This window comes from Lolium rigidum, chromosome 3 (assembly GCF_022539505.1).
Source record: "Lolium rigidum isolate FL_2022 chromosome 3, APGP_CSIRO_Lrig_0.1, whole genome shotgun sequence".
Classification (NCBI taxonomy): domain Eukaryota; kingdom Viridiplantae; phylum Streptophyta; class Magnoliopsida; order Poales; family Poaceae; genus Lolium; species Lolium rigidum.
In genome coordinates this window covers 185,952,785-185,963,838 of record NC_061510.1, presented here as the reverse complement: position 1 = coordinate 185,963,838, position 11,054 = coordinate 185,952,785, and the positions used below count along the sequence as shown (strand labels likewise).

Genomic DNA, 11,054 nt, shown 5'->3' with positions numbered 1-11,054 from the left:
CCACCAGAAAAGTCCAGGTTTCCTTCAGTAAATCTGATGCTTCTTGGAATCTCTGCTAAATCAATGACTCTAACATTTGCCATGACTCTGCCTTTCCTGTTGGGGTCCCTTTCCCAAAGAATCAAAGTACCAATATCATGAAATCATGCATTTAAATCTTCAGTATTCATGTGATTAAGGAGAGGGCCAACAAGCAAAACCCAAGCAGCTCTATTGAATTTTGCAGCACGCTAGTTAATCCCTTCATCATGCTTGCAGAAAGAAATAGTAACATCACCAAAATCATTTGGACTGGAGTGGATTAATCTCTCTGTCACTAACATTGGTAAACTGCACATAGGCCGCACCAAAAGGGCTGCTTTTGTAACTAGTCCGTTTCTAAGGGCATATTATGTTCAAAAATTTAGAACTACGTGTTTTAATTTTTTTACCAGTTTTATTTGGGTGTCCATTTGGGTGGCCGTGCTGGAGATAGCCTAAGATTGTTCTATATATAAAACCAAAAAAATAATTGAGAAAAATAAAATACTCCCTCCATCACATGAAATATGTAAAATAAAATTAAAATTTATATGTAGCTGAATATTATTTATTGTCTAGATTTATCTGATTTTATCTAAATTCAGATAAATCTTCGACAAAGTTTTTTGTGGGATGGAAGGAGTATACTAGAAAAAGCTTAGCCGACCGATCCGGCCGCCGCTCCCCTTGCTCCGCCGCCCAAACCACGCCGAGCCACTGGTTTGCGTGCCATTTTTCTCTCACCACTTCCGCTGTTGGATTCCCTATTCTTGTCCGATACCACCCGCCTTTTTCTCCTTTTCTAGTTGGCTCCCATCACCTCCTGACGTGTATGCGTTGGTTCTGGTCGGCTCGCCCACGACACCATCAAAGAACGCCACCGCCCCTCTCTCACAAAGATCGAAATCTTGGCAGCGTTGCGTTGGGATGCACAGAGGTGTAATCTTTGCGAGTCAGCATTGGTGGTGGGTTCGGCTGTGACCAACGGGGCAAGACGGCGGCGATAACGGCGGCAGCGGTGGCGACGGCGGGGCCGTCGGGGGGCGGGGGAGGAGGTGATGGGGGCGGGGGAGGAGGTGATGGGGGCGGGTGCCTGGATTGCCTGCAGGATGTGGTGAGGGCGCTGGCGATGGGGTCGTGCCTGCCGGCGGACCACCGACCAATAGAGGTGTCGGAGAAAGGGGGAGGCGGCAGGAGGAGGGATGAGGAGGCGCCCGGGAGGATCGCCGGGAGTGGGACGGGCAATGTGGCCTGCCTGTTCACGCGGCAGGGGAAGAAGGGCACCAACCAGGATGCCATGGTCGCGTGGGAGGTATCTGCACTACAAGATCCCTTTGTTTACTCTACTACTTGCGTTTATGCTTTTGGTGCTTTGGGTTGAAAGTTGTAACTAATCGTCAACGTCGCCTTTTTTTTTTCTTCAACTGGTTCTGCCTATTAATGAGCTTGCCAGCGCCCTCACCACATTCTGGAGTAGTAGTTTTCTTGGAGTGGAAGTATTTGGGTAACATAAAGTTGAAATTATACATCAAGATCAAAATAATTGGCAACATCTGGAGAAGCTCTCATAAAATAAATAATGCTACTCCCTCCGATTCATATTAATTGACTTCAATACGGATGTATCTAGAACTAAAAGTAATTTTTTTCGAGAAAACACAAAACCTTGCGTTTCGATGCATTGATAGAGAGAGTTTGATACAAGCCTAATGAACTTGAAAAGAAACAATTCCATGGCTCGGACATTTGAAAAGAAACAATTCCACGGCTATTAAGTTTCTCTCATGGAAGATGTTTTCTGGCTCTAAATGAATGAAGATTGGCCACCATCTTTCCTAATGAACTTTGAAGACCTAAAATGTTGGATGCGGCAACCATCTTGCTTCCCCATTTGTTATCTTTTTGGTTAAAGGGGTCATTGTTTATTATGCATCTTAGGCCATGAGGTTATATTCTAGATGAAACTGTACACGCTTGGACGAGGTATGATTGCCTATGCAGGATCAGCTAAGTTACTCATCTAGTCAAAGAATGCCCCCTTGCCTGAACCATTTATTTGAATCCAGCAATTGCATACGCATGAAAAGAACAACAGAGTAGTGAATGCCAACCTTTTGTTCTAATCATTCAGCTGATATAGTTTGGACCGACTTTCACGGATTGACAAGCGACGGGTACGGAGAATACAAGGGGAAAACAATGAACATACGCGGATACGGAGAGGAAAACAATGAACATAGTGGATACAGAAACCAAAGTAAGATAAACTAGTAAACACACTCAAATCCGGACTCTCTAACACAGATCCAGCAATGTAGCCCTTGAATCTGAAATACAAGTTCTCTCCACTCTTAAACTGAATTCCTCTTATTGGCCGGTCCACCGATCCAGTAGAACCCAATGAAGGGAAGATTGGCAACGAAGAGATCTCAGAGTCACACCACTAGGGGAGAGGTCTTGGGCACTCAACAATGCGAGGATCTTGGGCACTCCACAAAGAGTGGATCACTGGATCTTGACTCCACAAGGGGAGGATAATGAGGAAAAGCTCTAGGGTTTCATATCATCATGTCTATCTCAGATCTGAGGAGGTAGAGACATATTTATTGTCTAGGGCAAAAGAGTAGGTGGAAGGATAAGATACAAGGGCCACAACCTGTTTACTCCACACAGACGTCGCCAAACAGTCTGGCGTCAGGGGCTCCAGCGCATGACATTTTCAGGCGGCTGTGTCTTCTTGCTGGTTCTTTTTGTTGTTTACTCTAGTCGCCGGCCAGTCTAGCAGGCTGGTTCTTCCCATCTGCCTCAGGCGCTGGATGGTCCAGCGGCTTAAGAGCTCCCTTGCTTCAGCCCAATACCTCCATTGCTTCTCTTTGCCTTGAAGATTTCCCAATATTTTCTCAAAAACGAAAAACAATGAAGATTTCCCAATACCTCCGGGCTCCGTCCTTGCTTGTAGTGGATCTTGGGGTCATACCTGAGAACACATAGGTTATCCACTTGAGGTAGCAAGTCATCCATGGAGGAAAAAATAATACACATGTTATTAATGAGTAGATTCACCTCGGCTTATAGGGCTCTTGCTTGTCACATGATCAATTCGTGTAGTTGAACTGTCGAAGGAGGTGATGACATATTTGAGCTTGGAGTTGGAGTGGTGATGTCTGAGGGGCGTACCATATCATACATGGCAAATTGTTATTTGTTTCGGCCTCCTTGTTTTCTTGCTCTCGCATTTCTCTTCTCTTTTTGGGAATTATAACTCATTGGGGCATGATGTACAGAACTTCAACGGGAGATCAGACACAGTATTTTGTGGAGTTTTTGATGGTCATGGTCCACATGGCCATCTTGTAGCGCGGAAAGTAAGAGATACTCTCCCTCTGAAGCTGTGTGATTTGATATACGATGACTATGGAGAGAGCCCAACCAGCAATTCAGATGGATCAGTTTTAGAAGAGACCTTATCTCCATACCCAGATGCAGATGACAAATCTCTCACATTTGCTGGACAGAAAGAAGAACACCGAGAATTCTTCGACTCAATGAAAGAGTCTTTCCGAAAAGCTTTTAGAGTCATGGACAAAGAGCTTAAATTACATCGGAACATAGATAGCATTTGCAGTGGAACTACTGCCGTTACTTTAATTAAACAGGTACAATGAAACATATTCCTTGAATTGATTTTTTTACTCAAGAATTCAGGTACATGCAATTTAAACTTTTTTTTTTCTATCAGGGTCAGGATCTTATCGTCGGGAATCTAGGTGACTCTAGAGCTGTATTAGGCACCAGAGATCAGGATGGCCGTTTGGTTGCTCATCAGTTGACAGTTGACTTAAAACCGGATCATCCAAGTAAATTTCTTTCACTCCCCAAATTTAATTAATGAATCTTCTATGTCATCTATTTCTCTTTGATGTGTTAACTTTACCCTGGTGCCTAATGTTGATGTGATATTTCTGTTGCTGTTGAACTGGTACACTCTTGGTCAATTTTCACTAAGCAAGGATGTATGTTATCTATTCTGTGACACAGAGCATTTTATATCTGTTTTTACTAGCCTAAGATTTGAAGAGTCAAGACTTAGGTTTTTAACCTTCTTGTCCAGGAAGGCAAATTCTGTTATGTGATTGAGAGGTTAGCCTGTTGGTGAAAACTAAATTCGTGCTGATAACTATGGTATAGCCACGGTACAATTTTTCTACTGCAACCAAGATGGTAGTTACGCCATTGCTTTTTTTCCCTGATGTGAAAATCTTGTATATTTTGTTTGATAGGATGGGTGTGGTTGTATGCAGATGTTTTTATAGAGAACCCGCCAGGAGCTCTGGCTATTCATTAAGAAGAAAAGAGATGATCCAGTTTATATAAGGGACACCAGATCGAAAACCATACAAACTTGATTTCCCCGGACATGCAGACTACTCCCAAAGCCTGAAACAACACAACAAGAGTAAACAACCTATCACCCACAGCCTGCCACATTTGCCACGATTCCACACGTAGGATGCTTCATCTGCATTTGTCATGTAATCTCAATCGCCTTCCTCTTGGTGCTGACATTTCCGCAATTGGGCTTTTTCACCTTCTCCATAAGCTTCACAAGACAGCCAAGCATCGTGATGGAAGGAGGCGACAAAGGGGTCTTAAACTTGTCAATGAAGGCGGCAAGGGTGATGTCATTGAAGTCTGTTCTCTTCCATGAGGCCCAAACAACTCCTGAGTTGTAGATGTCTTGTAAGCGTTCACAACATCCTTTCGCTTCTGCTTCTGCTTCTCAATGCGACCACTCCGACGAGGCGTAATGGCCACCTCCTTAGGGGCACGGGCTCGCCTAGGGGCCGGTGTAGCAAGGATAGGCAGAGGCACTGGCCTAAAAACCAATGAAAAGAAGGCATTGCGCTTATCGGCAATAGGATCCCTAGGGTCAACTTGAATGCCTTCCGTAGCCACGGTTGAAGGAACAAGGACATTGGCAGCAGCCTCCAAAGGCTCATGCAAGTGGAACATGGGCACCAACTTTTTCGAAGCCATGGCTAAGAAATCGCAAAGCTTGGTGGAGTCGGCCACCTCAGGATAGACAGCAAATGGCCCCAAGCGAGAGATAGCCAACCCATCGACCACATCATCATGGTCAAACACAGATGCCTCAAGCCTCGTGGACTCAAGCGAGGAGCTTCAACAAAAAGCTCAGCCAGCCCAAAGCCCTCGATGTCAGAAATGATGGGGTTCCGTAGACTCTCAAGGGATGCAGCGTTGTCTTCAAAGATGCATCTGGGAGAAAAGGCGAAGGACCGGAGCAACACTTCTTGCTGAGCACATCACCAAATAGATAATTGTCTGGCCCCACATGAGTGCCCACAGAAGGCAGACTAAAGGCGTCGAAGCCAGCAAGAGACGAGCCGTAGAAACGATGGATAGGCAAGCAAGAGCCGACGAACTCCAAGAGCTCGGCATCCCTCAGCCTAGCATCTGAAGCTCGGACAGGGGCGCGCCCAACACCACCGGCAGATGCCGCCTCCGCATGCTCCCAACTTCCGGCAGCACTCGCTACCCAGAGCTTGCTTGCAGCAGCCTCATCCCGTAGGGGCCGAGTTACCTCTTCGATGCGATCTGCAACAAGCTGAAAGAGCTCTATGCGCAGCTGGGCCTGCAAGGGGGAGTCTGGAACAACGCTGACATAGGCATCCCTGCCAACTCCAGGAGGGGATGATGCCAACACCAATGCACACAACCTCGGCCCAGCGGCGATGACTTGTATTTATGGGTGTATGTGCTGGGGGGGGGGGGGTCAGAAATTCTGATAAACTTGTTCATTATTGTAAAACCCCTACTTCCTGCCTTGGAGTGGTATTGATATCTCTCCGAGAGGGAGGATGGTGTTACAAGGTGGAAGCTTGGCGAGGTCTCCTCTAGATCTAGATCGGATCTGCTCTAGGTGGAAGATGAAGTGGGAGCGAGTAGATCGGATCGGAAGAGGATCGAAATAAGATCCCCTCTACTAGGCAGCTGCCCCTCCTTTTATAGAGGTACCAGCCCTCCTCCGCAAGGAAACTTGGCGGAGGGGTAACCACAGGTGTGCCCAACAGTTGTCCCTAACTACGCTCGTGAATCCGTCCAGAGCCACGCCAAGCATCTTGGCCTACAGGGAGTGGTTGTGGACGATGTCGACACCCCCTATCCACCCCTAACCTTTGGGGAGAGGAGCAACGGCCATCCTGCTTTATGCAGGCAAACTCTGGGATTTTCTTATCTTCTGGTGCGCGTCACGGCTTGCGTCATCCTCCTTAGCTTCGTCCCTACGCAACTGGCTTGCGGAGGGGTCTTGTGCAGCATCTCCTGCCGCCTGGTCCCTCCCCCCCCTCACGAAGGAAAGCCTCGCGAGGTCTTCACATCCTCCGGAAACTGCTAAGTCTTGGACCCCTCGCGAGGTACTCATCCCTCGCGGAGACCGCCTGTCTCGTGGAGAGATGAGCCTTTGTCTTTTGTTGATGAGCCGCCGCGACGGTCCAGCAGCAGGTGGACTGTGGTACCCCCGGTGCCACTACACCGACAAATTCCAAAAATTACAATATGCCTCCTCATATCGATGGTTGTCAGCCCTCCTAAAAAATATGGACAAGATAAATGTAATAATAATTTTGTTATCTAATAGATAACTGACCAACTTATAAGTACAGTAACAACTGATCCAACAGAATTTTGTTCATGGTCCCCAGTATTGGTTGGACTGCATGTGGCAATTTCTACCTCCCTTTTCCAGAAGCTCATCCTCGAGTTGTCGTGCCAGCCACCAGCCATTAGGTACCCACATCGAGTCGTGGGCAAGTGTATATGATGCCTCACGTGAGACATCAACAAGGTGTTCATGATGTTTGATGGCGAAGGCAATAGGATCTTATTGCTACCTGGTAACAATGGGTGGCCTCAATGGGATAGAAGGTGCACCCATGCTTGTCATGGTAAGGTACAGTGGTGGCAGAAATATGAGGATATCATGATGTCCCATATTACACCTGTCGTGTTCAATGCCGCAGAAGGCATGGTGCCAGATGATACCAAGGACAGGATGTTGATGGAGTAGTGCTGATTCTCTTCGTTGATAATGACACCCATGCTGCAGACCAAAGCTGGAGGGCTGGGGAAGGAGTCGTCGATGGTGAGGATGGCAGAGGTATCTTCTGCTAGGGCTTTGGTGCCACGGGAGTAGCCATTATGCCGACATGCTTTGCCATCATCGCTTTATCCCCTGCCACTATCATCTCCAACACCCGGTGGATCGTGTGGCAGAGAGGCATGGCCCTATCACAAGTGAAACTGCCTCAGAAACCAAGGGTAACTCGGCAGCAGTGTTGACATTGACACAAAATGCTAGTACATTATGAGGTCAGCACCACCAATAGGACGGCCTGGGTTGTGAACTGGTGATTGCTTCTTTTGGGGATCACTGAGAGATATGAGGGTGGATTTATTTATTTCTTTTTCTTAAGCCCATGATTACAGGCTCCAGCAGTTGTCTAGTGGTACTGACCCACATCTAATATGCCAATCATTGTCAACATCATAATTATTACTTGCAAGTAAGATAATATCTGATGAAAATGAGTAGCACCAAATTAGCACACTACTATGATTAGCACGAAGCACCACTGATTATCATACAATCATAGCACACAAACACCCCCAGTCCCTTCCACGGATTAGCATGGATAAGCACCAAATTAGCACATACTATGATTAGCACCAGCCCTCCCACAACTATGGGAAGCGCCTATCCCGGTTTAGGAGAATAGAGGAGCTACTGGAAAGAGTTTCTACCACTTTTGCTGTAACATGGGATAGGGGATGGAATAGTGGCTCTGCGGAGATGCTCCTATGTAGATAGATCTAAAAATGTCGATGAGTCCTATAGTCTTAACCTGCCACCTAATAGAAGATATCAGCTATTGATATAAAGCCACGATTGTCGATTAGTGTGCAGCTATTGAATTCACTGGAATATTGGTAGATTTACCACAACAAGGCTAGATCTCTAATCTGAACAACATTTCTGTGTTAAATTTGGAATTTGAAACAGTCAGTAGACTGCGCAAGGTACTACTGGTTGTATGGGGAACATGTGTAGTACACAAAATTTATGAAAATTGAAATGGTGAAGGACATTAGCACACATACTATTTCTATTCTGAAGATGGAATGAAGTGTTAAGTGATGGCCTGAGTCCATGGCCCATTATGTGAAGTTGTCTCCAGTGATATAATGAAGCATGGAGCTATGCCCTGGTAGTAACGTCATACCGACAACATATTTCTTCATGTGTTAAAACTTATAAACCTTCTCTGATAGAGATTGTAAAGTAAGGCTACTGTTGGATATACCAACCTGAGATGTTTGGATCCGTATCAAAGCATCACAAGACAAAGTTTGTATAGTGTCGATACATGTTTTCACAAATAACAAGTTTGTTCTAACCTTAATGTGTGTAGCATACTCCGCTATCATTCAACTATGCACAATTGGGTGATAACTCATATTGTATTTTTTTGATTATCAAGACTCAGAACATCAAAATGATTCACGAGTCATCCTGAGATTAATACAACAGCGTATATCTCATTATTATTTTTTAACTCTTCCAAAAGAATTATTTTGGTACTTTCAAATTTTTGGTTACCTCCCATACCTGATCTTTTCACCAATGATTCCTCAGTCATCCCAAGATTTAGAAAAACGGCGTTTATTTCATTAATTATTCTTCTTAACTCCTAAAGAATTAAAATATCAGTCTAAGTAGCTCGACGGTGTGCTGCTAATTTAATACTTTTCAAGTGATCCCGTCGCGGTATATTTTAGATGAACATGATATATAAAAATGAGTAAATTGGACTCTGCACCAGGTAAACTGCCACTTGTTTTACTTTGAACAAGGTTTACACTAGTTTTCACATTACACCAGGCCTAGCACTAAATGTGCCTGAAGTCAACTAAAAAGTAAAAACACATGTTTGAAAATCTGGAAAAAAACCATACATGTGTACTATGGGACGCAATATATACATATATATTTTGGTGCATATACATGTGTGGTTTTCCGAAAATGTTTTGTGCCAATGATATAAATGGCTGCTAGGCGTAGACATACCCTTAGCCCCTTAGGTGAGCTAGGGGCTGGGCAAAGGCAAAATGAGGAATTTAGGCCTAGCACTTATTTTAATCTTGTTTTTTACGGCACCTGGCGCAAAGTACAATACTATTGTGTCAGCCTGGTGCAAACTGACAATCTACTTGGTACAAAGTGCAATTTACTCATAAAAGATCTGTGGTTATCCGTGCATAAATTAGTCTTTTGGACTTTTAATATATGTTTTTCAGTTTTCTTTTCACTGCTATGGTTCAACTTCGTGCCATATTGATTCATCATCCACAGAACAGTTTTCCCATAGGATAATTGCTGGTCCTCTCTATAGCTGTGGCTGCTAATGTTGCATTATATCAGTGTGGTATGTGCATCTAGTTGAATTCACCATTTTCTCCAGTAGTTGAGTTTATTCGTGACTGTTCAAACTTCACACCAGTCCCCTTCCCAGTCAAGTAAAAAAATCTGTTCCTGCTGTCTTGGTGAATGTGATTTGAACCACAACGCAATGCTAATCTTTTAACAGGAGAGGCTAGGAGGATCAAGCGATGCAATGGAAGGGTCTTTGCTCATCAGGATGAACCAGATGTGGCTCGCCTTTGGCTTCCTAATTGCAACTCTCCTGGCCTAGCAATGGCACGAGCTTTTGGTGATTTCTGTCTAAAGGATTTTGGGTTGATCTCTGTACCTGAGGTCACCTATAGGCGAATCATTGAGAAGGATGAGTTCATTGTCCTTGCCACTGACGGGGTAACCAAAAATTTACGTTGTTGCTTTCTACATTACTTCTTGATGGGGAACAATAGTTTCTTCGGACTAAAAAATGCACCATCGTCTAATTTACAAATGATAAACCATATGTTCATAACATACCCTAATACCCAATTGCACTCTGACCACAGGTGTGGGATGTTCTGTCCAACCAGGAAGTGGTGGAAGTTGTTGCCTCATGCTCTGGCCGTTCTGCTGCAGCTCGTGCCGTTGTCGATTTAGCAAATCAAACTTGGAAATTCAAGTACCCTACCTCCAAAATGGATGACTGCGCAGTGATCTGCCTTTTCCTGAGCAAGGATGCCACTGTAGGTGGTTTATCCGGGCTGTCTGTTGGGCTATCAGGGATGTCTGTTGGTAGCAAGGGAATTGAATCTAGTCCAGGGATGCCAGCCCGATTGATGAACCCCCAGCGCAACAGTAAAAGGGATATTCCAGAGGATGCTGATGATGAATGTTACTTGAATATAAGTGGAGATGAGAGATCCTTGGAGGGCTTCACCCGGTTGAACACGCTTTTGGCACTACCGAAGTTTTGTGATACAACTCCAACCAAAAAATGAAGTTTACTGATATAGCTGTGCGAGTCTGCAACCAGCCGGCACACTGGCTGATGTTTTGGAGATGAGAGCATTATTGGCTATATTAGCATGCCCGTTGAGCTCCCATCCGGATGTCGGTTTACCTTATCTAATGATGAGTAGGGTTGCTGTTTTTGTAAATCCTAACTCGCATTTGGTTACTGAGTTGTTCAACATACGTTGGGGAGGCATCTTTTAATCTGCTTAGTGCTGGCTTTGCTGCCCTTGAAGTTAAGTTTATCTGTCAGAAAATGTATGTGCTCTGCAGTTTTCTATGTGGAGAAATTCTCCTCATAATATTTATAACTTTACTATTATAAGAATACTTTAATATTTGATATAGCACATGTTTCCTACAGTTTTTCCATAAAGGGAGTTTTTATTATGAAATGTCGCATCAAGGTAATACAAGCAAAATATTTCAAACCTGACCTAAACTTAACAAATATGAATACATATCCAACAAAGTTATTTTGTTGTGACAGAAACCTCCGCATAGCAAAGATGCATACATATCCAACCAATTTCTTTTCCCGGGTGTT

General features: G+C 44.5%; 1 protein-coding gene across 1 annotated transcript; it reads left to right on the top strand.

The window, feature by feature from the left end:
• Positions 1-1,124: 1,124 nt before the first annotated feature.
• On the top strand, positions 1,125-10,854 carry LOC124702820 (probable protein phosphatase 2C 75). The gene is made up of 5 exons (XM_047234996.1): positions 1,125-1,333; positions 3,306-3,677; positions 3,761-3,878; positions 9,687-9,910; positions 10,063-10,854. Exons 1-5 carry the CDS (start codon positions 1,151-1,153, stop codon positions 10,492-10,494), a joined length of 1,329 nt encoding a protein of 442 aa, XP_047090952.1. The 5' UTR covers positions 1,125-1,150; the 3' UTR covers positions 10,495-10,854.
• The last annotated feature ends 200 nt before the right edge of the window (positions 10,855-11,054 follow it).

What these genes read in the sequence shown, in the direction of transcription:
- LOC124702820 (XM_047234996.1), top strand. Translation starts at nt 1,151, where the DNA reads ATGGGGTCGTGCCTGCCGGCGGACCACCGACCAATAGAGGTGTCGGAG. An exon ending in CCGTTACTTTAATTAAACAG is followed by an intron (nt 3,678 to 3,760) that starts GTACAATGAAAC and finishes TTTTTCTATCAG; the next exon opens with GGTCAGGATCTTATCGTCGG. An exon ending in CTTAAAACCGGATCATCCAA is followed by an intron (nt 3,879 to 9,686) that starts GTAAATTTCTTT and finishes ATCTTTTAACAG; the next exon opens with GAGAGGCTAGGAGGATCAAG.